This window comes from Oncorhynchus gorbuscha, linkage group LG05 (genome assembly GCF_021184085.1).
Source record: "Oncorhynchus gorbuscha isolate QuinsamMale2020 ecotype Even-year linkage group LG05, OgorEven_v1.0, whole genome shotgun sequence".
Taxonomy (NCBI): domain Eukaryota; kingdom Metazoa; phylum Chordata; class Actinopteri; order Salmoniformes; family Salmonidae; genus Oncorhynchus; species Oncorhynchus gorbuscha.
This window is the reverse complement of record NC_060177.1, coordinates 61255021-61270129: the sequence shown is the minus strand read 5'-3', so window position 1 is coordinate 61270129 and position 15109 is coordinate 61255021. Positions and strand designations below refer to the sequence as shown.

The 15109-nt window shown below is 43.2% G+C and overlaps 1 protein-coding gene across 1 annotated transcript in view; it reads right to left on the bottom strand.

The window, feature by feature from the left end:
- Positions 1–4039: 4039 nt before the first annotated feature.
- LOC124036240 (transmembrane protein 132D-like) overlaps positions 4040–15109 on the bottom strand; it is a 58611-nt gene continuing 47541 nt past the window's right edge. The window contains exons 5-9 of the mRNA XM_046350542.1: positions 12738–12881; positions 7477–7682; positions 6881–7148; positions 6561–6752; positions 4040–6458 (exon numbers count right to left, since the gene is read on the bottom strand). Coding sequence (XP_046206498.1) covers positions 5076–6458; positions 6561–6752; positions 6881–7148; positions 7477–7682; positions 12738–12881 — 2193 coding nt within the window. The 3' untranslated portion in view covers positions 4040–5075. The remainder of the gene's footprint in view (positions 6459–6560; positions 6753–6880; positions 7149–7476; positions 7683–12737; positions 12882–15109) is intronic.

Here is a 15109-nt window from a genome sequence, read left to right as displayed (position 1 = left end):
CACTATGAGTCATCCATACATCAATTGATTTACTAACTAACTAATCACAGAAGTGCACACACAAACAAACAAAGTAAATATGGTTACAAGAAATGATAGGGGAATGTGCCCTAGTGGGCTAAACCGGCATGGCGGCTTGTTAGACAAAAGGGGAGTGGGGGTCAGCTGAGAAGTCACTACAGAGTTGCTAATTATAACAATTGAAATGCTAATCCTTTGCGCATGAACGCTCACTCATTCGGAAACAATTGCAATCAATATATTTACGCTCTGTGTGTCGTCGGGATCTCTGTTGAAAAGTTTGTTTCTCTCTGTCGTGGTTAGATTGGATCCTTCAGAGTGACATTCATTCATGTCGTTTCGGCGGTTGTCGGTCTTCGCGGTCAATGATACCGAATTCCTAGCTGTAGATTAATAATTAATATCAAAGACTTGTTCTTATTCTGTCGGTATCATTGACCGCGATGACCACGTGGGATGGTTAAAAGAATCAGCAGTCTGATCTCAAACATTGGCCCTCTCGTTATCGAGGTAAGCTGGTCTGCAACCTTTGTCCTCTCGTAATTGAGAGCAACATGGTCTGTTGAGAAATTCTCAAAGTGGGGGTTTTATTTGGGAGACTGTGCCCATGGGTGGTCCTCTGATTTAGTTCAACTCAAAGGGAATTGGAGTTTCCTTCATTAAACAGTCCAAAATCACATTACACAATTTTACAAACAGTATCATCTTCACTCATTCCTTATACAACAATTAGATGTAAACCTCATACCTGAGGCTATATAAACAGCGTTATGGTAATGTGGCCGTATTGTCTCCCATGAGTTTCACAAAATTTTACCAAACGGACCAGTTCGTAGCTGGATTCTTCACCGATCTTTTATACTTTCTCCAGAACATAAATGTTGTTAGCACCTCAAGTTCTGTGAGGTGGAAGAAATTCCTTTGTTCTCTTCTATGACAACTTTACTCTCTCTCTATACTGTGGCCATGAGGAGATAATCTCCTCCAGGAATGTATTACCTCTCTCTGACCACAGCAGCCTGGGTGTAGGAGACAGGGAGAGGGGGGTGGGGCTTGCTGTACCCAAAGAGGGCAACGTCATGACACACCCTTTCCCTTGATGACAGCTTTGCACACTCTTGGCATTCTCTCAACCAGCTTCATGAGGTAGCCTGGGATGCATTTAAATTATTTTGTGGAATTTCTTTCCTTCTTAATTCATTTGAGCCAGTCAGTTGTATTGTGACAAGATAGGGGTGGTAAACAGAAGTTAGCCCTATTTGGTAAAAGACCAAGTCTATATTATTGCAAGAACAGCTCAAATAAGCAAACGGACACGAGAGTCCATCATTACTTTAAGACATGAAGGTCAGTCACTACAAAACATTTCAAGAACTTGAAAGTTTCTTCAAATGCAGTTGCAAAAACCATCAAGCGCTATGATGAAACTGGATCTCAAGAGGACCGCCACAGGAAAGGAAGACCCAGAGTTACCTCTGCTGCAGAAGGTAAGTTCATTAGAGTTAACTGCACCTCTGATTGCAGCCCAAATAAATGCTCCGCAGAGTTCAAGTAACAGACACATCTCAACATTAACTGAAGGCTGGCCTTCATGGTCAAATTTATGCAAAGAAACCACTACTAAAGGACACCAATAAGAAGAAGATACTTGCTTGGGCCAAGGAACATGAGCAATGGACATTAGACCGATGGAAATCTGTCAATTTTAGATTCTTGGTTCCAACCGCTGTGTCTTTGTGAGACGCAGAGTAGGTGAATAGATGATCTCTGAATGTATGGTTCCCAACTTGAAGCATGGAGGAGGAGGTGTGGTTGATGCTTATTTATAAAACCCCTCTTAGGCCTCACTCCCCCCTATCTGAGATGTCTACTGCAGCCCCCATCCTCCATATACAACACCGTTCTGCCAGTCACATTCTGTTAAAGGTCCCCAAAGCACACACATCCCTGGGTCGCTCGTCTTTTCAGTTCAATTGCAGCTAGCGACTGGAACTAGCAGCAAAAACCACTGAAACTGGACAGTTTTATCTCAATCTCTTCATTCAAAGACTCAACCATGGACACTCTTACTGACAGTTGTGGCTGCTTTGCGTGATGTATTGTTGTCTCTACGTTCTTGCCCTTTGTGCTGTTGTCTGTGCCCAAAAATGTTTGTACCCTGTTTCGTGCTGCTACCATGTTGTGCTACTGCCATGTTATGTTGCTACCATGTTGTTGTCATGTTGTGTTGCTACCATGCTGTGTTGTCATGTGTTGCTGCCATGCTATGTTGTTGTCTTAGGTCTCGCTTCATGTCGTGTTGTGTTCTCTCTTGTTGTGATGTGTGTTTTGTCCTATATTTGATTTATTTTTAATCCCCATACCTGCAGTAGGCCTTTTGCCTTTTGGTAGGCCGTCATTGTAAATAAGAATTTGTTCTTAACTGACTTGCCTTGGTAAATTAAAAAAATGGTGTGGTGGTGCTTTGCTTGTGACACTGTCAGTAATTTATTTAGAATTCAAGGCACACTTAACCAGCATGGCTACCACAGCATTCTACAGCGATACACCATCCCATCTGGTTTTCGCTTAGTGGGATTATCATTTGTTTTTCAACAGTACAATGACCCAACACACCTCCAAGCTGTGTAAGTGCTATTTTACCAAGAAGGAGAGGAGTGCTGCATCAGATGACCTGGCCTCCACAATCACCCGACCTCAACCCAATTGAGATGGTTTGGGATGAGCTGGACTGATGGGTAAAGGGAAAGTAGCCAACAAGTTCTCAGCATATGTGGAGACTCCTTCAACTGTTGGAAAAGCATTCCTTATGAAGCTGGTTGAGAGAATGCAGAGTGTGCAAAGCTGTCATCAAGGCGAAGTGTGGCTTCTTTGAAGAATCTCAAATATAAAATATATTTATTTGTTTAACCCTTTTCGGTTACTGCATGACTCCATGTGTTATTTCATAGTTTTGATGTCTTCACTATTCTACAATGTAGAAAATAGTAAATAAATAAATAAGAAAAACCCTTGAATGAGTCCTGGTACTGTATGTTTAATGAAAAATCACATCCGACATTATAAAAAATCAAATCAAACAAATGTACACAATATAAAGACAAGCAGTGCATATACAAAAATTCCTTGTTGGGTTGCTTCGCTGTCGGATGAATCTCTCATATCCAACAGAAATGTTTCAGGAAATTGAAAAAAGTAATATTGTCCCATTAACAAACATACAGTCATGAAATGATAGAGGCTGTTTTGAATACATTTTATTGTTCATAGAGTATTTTCAGAATACATTGAAGGGAGTACTGCTTTCAATACATGTCAAATTGAGTTATGAGGTTTTCATCAGACAGCGATGTTATGTTTGTTTACTGGCAGCCCGCAGGGGATTTTTATTTCCAAAGTACTCCCACGCATTATAGATTGACACTATATATATACACAAAGGTATGTGGACACCCCTTAAAATTAGTGGTTTGGCTATTTCAGCCACACCCATTGCTGACAAGTGCATAAAATCGAGCACACAGCCATGCAATCTCCATAGATTTAACATTGGCAGTAGAATGGCCTTACTGAAGAGCTCAGTGAATTTCAAAGTGGCACCGTCATAGGATGCCACCTTTCCAACAAGTCAGTTCGTCTTTTTTCTGCCCTGCTAGAGCTGCCGCGGTCAACGGTAAGTGCAGTTATTGTGAAGTGGAAATGTCTAGGAGCAGGAACGACTCTGTTGCGAAGTGGTGGGCCACACAAGCTAACAGAATGGGCCCGCCGATTGCTGAAGCGAATAAAAATGGTCTGTCCTCAGTTGAAACACTCACTACCAAGTTCCAAACTGCCTCCGGAAGCAACGTCAGCACACAAACTGTTTGTTGGGATCTTCATGAAATGGGATTCCATGACCGAGCAGCTGCACACAAGCCTAAGATCACCATGTACAATGCCAAGCTGGAGTGGTGTAAAGCTCGCCGCCATTGGACTCTGGAGCAGTGAAAACACGTTCTCTGGAGTGATGAATCACGCTTCACCATCTGGCAGTCTGATGGACGAATCTGGGTTTGGCGGATGCCAGGAGAACGCTACCGGCCCCAATGCATAGTGCCAACTATAAAGTTTGATAGAGGTGGTCTGGGGCTGTTTTTCATGATTCGGGCTAGGCCCCAATGAAGGTAAATCTTAAGACTACAGCATACAATGACATTATAGACGATTCTGTGCTTCTTACAACTTTGTGGCAACAGTTTGGGGAAGGCCCTTTCATGTTTCCGCATGATAATGAATTAGAACGCCGACTGCGAGCCATGCATAATTGCCCAACATCAGTGCCTGACCTCACTAATGTTGTTGTGGCTGAATGGAAGCATGTCCCCACAGCAATGTTCCAACATCTAGTGGAAAGCCTTCCCAGAAGAGTGGAGGTTGTTATAGCAGCAAAAGGGGACCAACTCCATATTAATTCCCATGATTTTAGAATGAGATGTTCAACGAGTGGTCATGTAGTTTATGTGATTGTGTACAAATGTAAGCAAGGTTTGAAATGATTATTCTATAGTCAAATATTATATCCGTTTCGGCTTCTTGAAGTCAATTTGCATTCTACAAAGAAAAGAATTGGCCGGTGGCTGAATCTAGTTGAATATCCCTGCTTTAGGGGGTACCACCATGTGAGTGTAAAAGGTAAGACAATTACATTTTTCACATGCAACAAGACCCTCTGTTTTTTTGTTAAAAAAAAAGATATTTCAACTGGCCTGAGTCAAACGTTTTATCCTGTCCACCACACAAAGTGCCATTAGTCGGTTGATGAGAAGCATCCTCACACGTATTCACAGTGTTTTCTCTAATATCTAATACAAAAAATGTCTCTCACAAAGCATTTAAGATATTTACATGTAAGACGCCTTAACAGATATTTAAAACTAACCACAAATAATGAATAAGTATAACCACTTGCGGTGATGCTCCTTATGTTGTGTCTGCTTTTATCTATAAATAAAGGCATTGAGGCAATCAAAGCCACATACACACCCACAGTTGGGGTGAAACGGTCCCTTTGTGTATTATAAATGGTCCACGGGTTCTGTGATGGGCACTTGGGGTTCAACATAGTTCTCCTCCTTCCCCACCCAGTGGATGCCATGGCCGTTCTCTCTGGGGAGGTGTGGGGAGTGCTCACGGTCCAGAGAGGCAAAGGTGGTGAACTGGACCCTCTTCCTCTTGCTTGTGGGGGAGTGGAGGGACTCAGTGCGGTTCATGGGCTTGGCCCCGAGGGAGCCCCCACAGACCAAAGGAGAGGAGGGTCTAGAGGAGGCTAGGCAGCTGGGCTGCCTGGGCAGGGAGGCAGTCTTATCAGGCCCAATGTCTATGACTGTTGTGGTGCTGTGGTCGTCTTGCTGGAGGGGAGTGCCAGGCACATTCATCACCAGCTCTGCATCAGTGCCCAGCCACACCCAGTCGTGCCTGTGCCCTGTGGGCTCCTGGCCATGAGAGGAGGGATGTTTGTGCCTGAACTTTACTACGTAAGAGATGCAGTTCACCAAGAAGACCAGGATGGCCAGGCAGAAGACCCCCAGCAGAGCGTACATGCCGATCTCCAAGTCTGAGAGAGGCCGGTTAGACAGCATGTCCTCATTGCCCCTGTCCACCTCGACTCGCTCCTGGTCAGGCACCTCCACCTGAGAGGGGAAGTTATTGTAGTGGATCAGGTTACCAAGTGTCTTCACAGTGCTACTGACTGCAACACTACCTATACCTCCAATTAACCCATTGTCTGTCCCCTCAGCTGTACCATAGTCACTAGGGCTGCTAACATCACTGTCATTGATGGGGCTGGCAGGACTGTTGATGGTTGCAGCATTTAAGAAACTTCCTGATTCACTCGCCCTCCCCATTCCGCCGTGGCTGCTGCCACCGCTGGACAAGCTCCCCGGAGCGGCGTCTGGCTCACTGGATTTGGCGGTTGTGGTGACCTTGCGCATGGCGCTCTCCTCCCGCTCTGAGGCTGAGCTGCTGGGCAGGGGCTGCTGTGGCTGCTGTTGCTTCCTCTCACTGTCCACCTCCTCTCCATCATTCCCATAGTCACTGCTGCTGTCCTTACTACTGCCACTGCCAACCCCACCTCCACTACTGCTGCTACTGTTGCTGCTACTATTGCTGGAAAAGCGCCGGCTGTTGACCTGGAACTTGACCTTGAGGCTGCCGCTGCCAACGGCCAGCGAGCTCTTCCGTTTGGACTTCTGGCAAGCCTCACAGATGGCCATCTCCACCCTGACCAGCACACCCTGTCCCTCGCCCTCTGCCACCACTGCAGGCGGGGAGCCCTGCACCGACACCACGCCCTGGTCCAGAGAGGTCAGTGTCACGCGGTAGTAGGCCGGGTCATAAATGTCCAGAGGGGTCAGGGAGCCATCGCTGAACTGGACCCAGGAACTAACCACAGCCTTCTGAGGAGACAAAATAACAAACAATATTTAATATCATTAAACTCAATCTAAAGTATACCTGTGCCTGATCTGATTGTCATTCAAGAAGATCATAAACAGCACCTGTTTGGGGCTCTGCAGCACTTCCTGTATGGTTGCCGTGGCGAGGATGGCCCTGTTGCTTCCTGGGCTGAGCTGCAGGGACAGAGCCAGGCCGGTGACCAGTTGCACCCCCAGCTCTGTGATGGTCACTTTGTCATTCACTACCGTCACGGTCTTCTCTGCCAAGATTGAGTCTGAGAGGGGGGAGAACACCTTCGCGGGCACAAAACAGATATCACAATGTAAATATCAAGTCATGATAATATCCAATGTCGCCTCTATAATTAAAGGCCCATTTAAACATGCAGCCAGTCAGGCTTCCCACCAGGCCTGATGGTTACCTGGATGGAGGTGGTCCCCATGTCTTGTCCTGACAGCACCCTCCCTGCCTGCAGTCTGGCGATGCGAGTGTCCTCCACCTTGAGGAAATGGCGCACAAGCCTGGTGACGTCCACCTGCCAGTCTGAGCCCAGAAAGTAGACCTGGGGCTCCCGGGGGTCCGACTGCTCGGCGATGAAGTGTGTGATCACACGCACAAGGGCATGCTGGAACTGCAACATGCAGCCTTTACCCTTCTTATCCTCCTCCTCATCACTGTTCCAGCTGAGCCTAGGGAATTAATAGAAACACTCTGAATTAGGCTACAGCACACGTCACACCTGTCACAAAACACACACGCAAGCATGCACACACACATATCCTGTGCCCTGTCCCTAATCACTGTTTCCCATTTTAATTCTCTCACTCTGTAGATTGGATCACATTGAGTTATTTTAATACATTATGTAATGGTATTAAAACACAAGCCTGATCTCGTTGAGAAATATTATTTGTGATAAAAACATACACTAATTTTAGAGTTAGGGCTTCCTTTTAAGCCACTAGACTTCACTGTGTGCCAGGAATGGGGGTGGCTGGTGGGTGGGCTCTACTGTACCTCTTGCTGGTCATGATGGGCACCCTCCATCCCTTGATCTGGCTGAGCTCTGTGTCAGACACCTCGATCTGGAGGGGCAGCCGTGGGATCCATACATTCATCTCCAGCTGGGCACTCAGGTAGCTGTAGGTGAAGTTCACCATCATCCTCACCTTGCCCTTCATCTCCTTCCCATTCACAAACACGTAGTCACACCTGTCTGACACCTGGACAGGGGACGAGCACAAATAACAGCAATAGTTAAACATCAGGCCTTACCAAACAGGCCTTACCAAAACATACATTCCCTGTCATTTATGCTATTTATGGGTGAATATGTTATACAATATATTCAGATTAAGCATGTGACCAGCTTCTAAATTAAACTACCGTATGTACAGATTTGTTCTATTAAACATTAAATATAGTATTTATTTGTAAATCAGTGGTGTGAAAGTGGGACTCTCTTGGTCTTTAAATGAGAGATCTTATATGATGCTAAGTTACACCAATGAAAAGGAGAGATAATGAAACCAGACATTAAGTTATCCTTAACAGAGGACAAATAGTTCCCAGAGCTTTAATGAACTCAACTAATGGTTCTGCCGTATCTTAGCAGTGCATGCCCCACTATGGTAATATAGTCAAACAGCTGTAAGAAACTGCTACACTGAACACAAGGCGAAGGCCATAATAAGATATAACATTGAAATGTATGTTAATCCAATAACACACTGTGCTATATTGGACAGAAATCCTTCACAACCTTATCCAAGAACATAATCATTACATTTTAATTTCTTATGTATACCTCTGTTAGCAGTTTCTGTCAGCCCATTGAGAAATTTCATGCATTTTTTGAAACCATGGAAAACATACTGCAGGTTCTATCAAAGTTCCTTGCTTGAAGGAATTTGATCATTTATGGAGCATTGAAATTCCGTTATCATTGGCTCCCTCCCGTAAGTGCTCAGGGGGGTAAAGAAAAATGGCCTTGACTTTGACAGACTCAAGGGAGGAATGCAAATAGAAGAGATTCCTACTCTACCTCCATGCACTCAGCAGTTAGAAGATGCATCGTCAGAGTAATGTCCTGTTTGTTGTGGGGGATCCTGTGATATCATAGTCAGCAAGTAGCTGACAACAATTACCTTGCACACTAACTAAAACTCTGTTTTTGTTAAAAGACTATCGAATGTTCCACATGGCAAATTGAGTTGGAAGGGGAGTAAAAGTGTGTTGCTGCAGTTTCTCATCCAAGCAAATGTATGAACAATTGTACAACGGGTGGTTCTAATCCTGAATGCTGATTGGTTAAAACCATAATCCAGCAGGTGTCTATTACACAAGTTAACACCGGTTAACACCGGTTAACACCGGCTAACACCGGCTAAATCTATCAATTGTGACTTCCGGGTTGGAGCGAGCGGTCGCATCGGCAAGACGGAGCTGCTCTTCCTCCCGGGGAAGGACTGCCCATTCCATGATCTCGCCATCACGGTTGACAACTCCATTGTGTCCTCCTCCCAGAGCGCTAAGAACCTTGGCGTGATCCTGGACAACACCCTGTCATTCTCAACCAACATCAAGGCGGTGGCCTGTTCCTGTAGGTTCATGCTCTACAACATCTGCAGAGTACGACCCTGCCTCACACAGGAAGCGGCGCAGGTCCTAATCCAGGCACTTGTCATCTCCCGTCTGGATTACTGCAACTCGCTGTTGGCTGGGCTCCCTGCCTGTGCCATTAAACCCCTTCAACTCATCCAGAACGCCGCAGCCCGTCTGGTGTTCAACCTTCCCAAGTTCTCTCACGTCACCCCGCTCCTCCGTTCTCTCCATTGGCTTCCAGTTGAAGCTCGCATCCGCTACAAGACCATGGTGCTTGCCTACGGAGCTGTGAGGGGAACGGCACCTCAGTACCTCCAGGCTCTGATCAGGCCCTACACCCAAACAAGGGCACTGCGTTCATCCACCTCTGGCCTGCTCGCCTCCCTACCACTGAGGAAGTACAGCTCCCGCTCAGCCCAGTCAAAACTGTTCGCTGCTCTGGCCCCCCAATGGTGGAACAAACTCCCTCACGACGCCAGGACAGCGGAGTCAATCACCACCTTCCGGAGACACCTGAAACCCCACCTCTTTAAGGAATACCTAGGATAGGATAAGTAATCCCTCTCACCCCCCTTTAAGATTTAGATGCACTATTGTAAAGTGACTGTTCCACTGGATGTCATAAGGTGAATGCACCAATTTGTCAGTCGCTCTGGATAAGAGCGTCTGTTAAATGACTTAAATGTAACTGTAAATGTCTATGATGTTAAAATGTCTATTTACTCTGTTCCATCTGACGGAGCAATCCACTGTCTCATCAGCCCAGCCAAGCAATTTATCAACTTGATCTCCACTATAAAAAGCATCTAGACATAATCTCACATTTCTTTAAGACTAGCATTTAGTTTTCAACAGTGGAGATTTGCATAAACCTTGCTGTTTGTGTCTCTGACATTAGCAACATTGTTTCAATATTCAAATTCGATATCCAGCTGTCCCATAGTAATGAACGTGTCGGGACGAGACAGACAGCGTTTCTCGGCCAGTCGAAATCATGAATCAATTGCCATAATTTTTATGAATATATACAAAGAAATGTCAAAAAAAGGGTCAAACGAAACAAAGTGCAGCTAGATTGCAGTCTTTCCATCTTCAATTTGAAGTGATTATGTGTTGTTGGCTAGCTCTTCAGAACAACAGTGTCCTGAGGAGAGAGCACATTTTCTATGCCAGGCAAAATCACACCTCATTAGCTGATTGTTATGGATGTATCCAAATAAATGTCACTAGAAAACAGCTTAAACAAATGCAAAGGCAGCTACTGTTGTTATTCTGGCTGCACTGTTTGACTTGACCGTAAGTTAGCCATTGTTGGCTAGCTAGCAAGCAAGGGATAGGAACGTTGCCAGCCAGTATGGCAATCGAACATTTAGAACGAATGACTGGGTCACGTCCATAGATACAGAACAAAAAGACTGAACGACTGGTTTGTGTCCATAGATACAGAACAAAAAGACTGAACAACTGGTTTGCGTCCATAGATACAGAACAAAAAGACTGAATGACTGGTCGCGTTTCTGGCAACCGAACTGATAGAACGAACGACCAGCCAGCTTGGGTAGCATTCTTAGATTTGTGTCGGGACTATATCTCGTGGAAGGATGAAATCAATTCAGCAAAATAACATTTTGTATGAAAATGTCAATCATTATTTGAATATGTTGGTAACTTCGTTTTGGGCCTAACAACACCCGTGCTGATATATCCTCCAGACACCGTCTTTCCAGGCATTATCACTTAATTGCCCGTGCCAGTATGCACTGATCTTTTCCCAATGAGGTCATGAAGAGTTGTCATAAATAGTTTTCATCCAGAGACAGTAGACAAGGTCGGACAATCATCCCTAATCTAAGAGCCCAGTTACTTTCTTAGGTAAGAGCTCTCTTCCTCCCATCTCCAAGCTACTCCATGTTAGTTAAATCTCACTGACAGCCACAAGCTCTTCCATGTTTACGTGGCAACATAACCAAATCATTTTCCAAAGATATTGACTTCAAAAAGGTGTTTTGAAGTGCTGATCCAAGTCTCTTGCAAGTCTCCAAAGACATCATCTCAGCATGGAGCACATAATATCACTCAGTGTTCTACCATGAAACCATGTCTGAAATGTGCGTTTCATTTGATCTATGCCATTTGTCTTTCATCACTTCATGCAGTATCAAGGCAGAGTGGGAAAATCTCTCTTTCAGGTCAACAAGATTCATTTCGTTTGCATCTTTCTCTTGACTCACAAACATTTATCAGTAATTGTGCTGACAGAGTAAATACCAATTGCATGGATAAGTGATCTCCACCCCCAAAAAATTGAAGGTTGCAGTGAGTATACTGTATTCATTACACAAGAAGCCACAAATTGACAGAGAATATACTTTTTTAATACCCATTTTAAAGATAATATTTGACGTGCCAGATTCATCTTAATCTCAAGGCATTTCACACAAGTACCCAAGTGTCCATTACTCACAACTGACAAAGCAAATGTTTCTATACCTCTGAAAAGCCTTTTCATTATGGCAGATTTGACTTTGTTTTAGCATTTCAGACCAGATAAAATAAAATGGAATAAAGCCTTGCCATTTATCATCGGCAGATTTCATACTCTTTTCACATGCGTCATACGAGCAAAGATATCTGAGTGGAGCTGCTAAACTAAGAAGCTTAGGGAGAATTTTTGCTACTAAAGCTTACTTATACATCTGATCAGCAAACAAACACTATAAGCTTTAAGTCTAAGCTTGGGCCAACTATAAAGGGTCATTCATCTTTTAAATGCATGAATAGTGATTTACATTTTGTTGTCACTATCATAATCCCAATGATCTCATATCTATTCCATTACTTTACAAAACAGACATCACTTATTTCCTGTGGTCATGTACTAATGGATTTCTTCAAATACAAAACAACAGACAAATGGGTGGATAAGCCGTTGTTTATATTAAACTTATGTTAGTACACAGAGCAAGGTGCATAATTACACTTACATTGACCGAATGTAGATTAATGGCTGTAATAAAGGGATATTGTGCAACAACAACAACAACACGCACTGTGAAGTGTTTGTTCTTCCTTCGTTTCCCTGTCATGTCCTGTTGTGTTCAGTTCAGTTCAGCAGCTGATGGGCATGATGGAGGACGTCACTGGAGCGTCACTCACTGTTTCGTGATGTGGAAGAGAGCATGTGCAGAGGTGACTTTGGTACAACTTCTTTGCCTTTAGCAGTCACTCCCCCCCTCTTACACCCACACTAAATGGCCCTCCTCCTGTCTCATAGTCTTGGGGCAGCTAGACAGGACACACACTCTACCGGCACTCTAACCACAGTCAAAACAGGCTGGTAACCACATGACTAGAAATCTTCTCCTTGGTTGTTGGACATGTTTATTCACACCACAGATCTGCAAAGTATCCTGGCAGTGACACCTGTGTAAAGTAAGGAAGCTTTCAGTAAAAGAAGTGAAGGTGAATGTTAGAGTAGCCCCATAATCTCGGTGTTGCTCTGTGTTTAGCAACAGAGTCTGACAGCTTCATACCAACACCTTAGAGAAACACACTCACCTTATTTCTGTGTTAAAGTTCTAAGTACGTCCATCCCTAAGCCATGGTTTTAGCACACATACACCCTTTACCCAAGGATCAATACCAGGGGACAATGTGGCATCAACCGGCAGTACCTTCAGGATGTCCTCATCAGTGGAGCTGCAGTTGGTGAAGTCTGAGACGTCAGTGACTGACCCGTCCTCCTCCACAGCCACAGTCCTGACAGGCAACACCACCTTCTTCCCAGTCAGCACCGCCGTGTTCAGGATCTCTGTGTCCTAAAGGGAAGACATCATCAGTCTGGAAATAGGTTTAATAAGATATCAACCTAATGTAACCACTCATGGTTAAGATATAAACGTGTTGTAGGCAGGGGATTGTGAGTGGAAACAACATGACCTGAAGTTCTCAATTCCCATCGGTAGTACAAATACATATTTGATTAATTAAACGGTCAAATTAAATGCTATTAGTCACATGCTTCGTTAACAACAGGTGTGGATTAACAGTGAAATGCATTTCCCAACAATGCGGAGAGAAAGAAAATAGAGAAATAATAGAAGCAATAATCAATACACAGTGAGTCATGATATCTTGGCTATATACATGAGGTACAAGTACCGGGTTGATGTGCAGGGGTACGAGATAATTTAGGTAGATATGTACAGTAGCAGTCAAATGTTTGAACATACCTACTCATTCAAGGGTTTTTCTTTATTATTACTATTTTCTACGTTGTAGAATAATAGCGAGACATCAAAGCTATGACATAACACAGGTGACTACCTCATGATGCTGGTTGAGAGAATGCCAAGAGTGTGCAAAGCTGTCATCAAGGCAAAGAGTTGCTACTTTTAAGAATCTCAAATATAAAATATATTTTGATTTGTTTAACACGTTTTTGGTTACTACATGATTCCATATGTATTATTTCATAGTTGTGATGTCTTCACTATTATTCTACAATGTAGAAAATAGTACAAATATAAGAAAACCCCTTGAATGAGTAGGTGTGTCCAAACTTTTGACTGGTACTGTAAATATATATAATTCTTCTTTTATTGGCAATATAATTGTAGCTCCAACCAATATTTAACCATTTTCAGCAGCTCATAGTGCTGAGTGCTAGATCAGTACAGACCTAATGGCCCTCTTGCCAAACATCTATTATCCTCATGTTTGGCTCTCAGCCTGAGGTCACCATCTAATCCGTGATTGAGATGAAGGAAGTCAAAGTCCTGAAAAAAAATCACAGTACCAGTGCCTTCATATTTCAGTGGCTTTTATCTGTATTATATTTTCAGATACTGTTTATTGTATGATACAACAATATTTATTGAAAGACAATCAAGGTTTTTCCTGTTCGCAAACATTAATTTACATGAAGCCATCAAATACATTTATGAACAAAATGGCCAAAAGATGAATCACAAAATAAGATTATTTTTTGGGGGAAGATATGGTTTTGAAAAAAGTATTACTACACAGAAATGCTAAATCTCCCATGACAACAAACAATAGTGGTTTAAGAGGTCAGCAGGGCCTCTTGATTGCAGTAGCACAAAGGGCTAAGAGCAGATAGAGTATTGTAATGACAACTGCTCATAACATTTCTTTAGTTACGGTATAGAGATTATATGATGTATTAATTGCAGAGATCCTATATTAAGAGAAAGAAAACACACACAAAAAACAACAATAGTGAAGCATCGGTCAGAGACTGGTAACCTCCTTGTACATCATTATGACACAGAGGCATCAATGTCATCAGTGCACAGTGAATTAGGTCCCGTTACCAACAATAGATCTCATAGATACAATTGTTGTTGGAGGCCTCGTTCAAGGCAAACATAATTTACAATAGTACATTTCACAGGTGAAAATAATACATGCATATTCAAATCAGGTATAAAATCATTGGCACGCTTGATAAAGATGAGAAGGAAAAAAAAGTATAAAATTATACAAATACTGAGCTTTATTGTACGCTAAGGCTTCGAGTTCCTCCTTAACCTTATTTCATGGTGAGAAAGTGGAAAATATCTGTACCTTTTTTATGAAACACCATTTTCTACCACCAGTGGCTAAATGCTAAATACATCAAGGATTAGCATTTAGCCACTCTAGCATGGTGATGGAAAATGGTCTTCTCGCCTTGTCTTGTCTTCTTTTCTGTCTTCTGTCTTCTCGCTGCAGCTGTACATAGTCCATCGGTATATAGCCCACCCAATTTACCTACCTCATCCCCATACTGTTTTTATTTTATTTACTTTTCTGCTCTTTTGCACACCAGTATCTCTACCTGTACATGTTCATCTGATCATTTATCACTCCAGTGATACATTGTAATTATTCACTCCTATGGCCTATTTATTGCCTACCTCCTCATGCCTTTTGCACACAATGTATATAGATTTTTTTTTCCTACTATGTTATTGACTTGTTTATTGTTTATTGTTTACTCCATGTGTAACTCTGTGTTGTTGTCTGTTCACACTGCTATGCA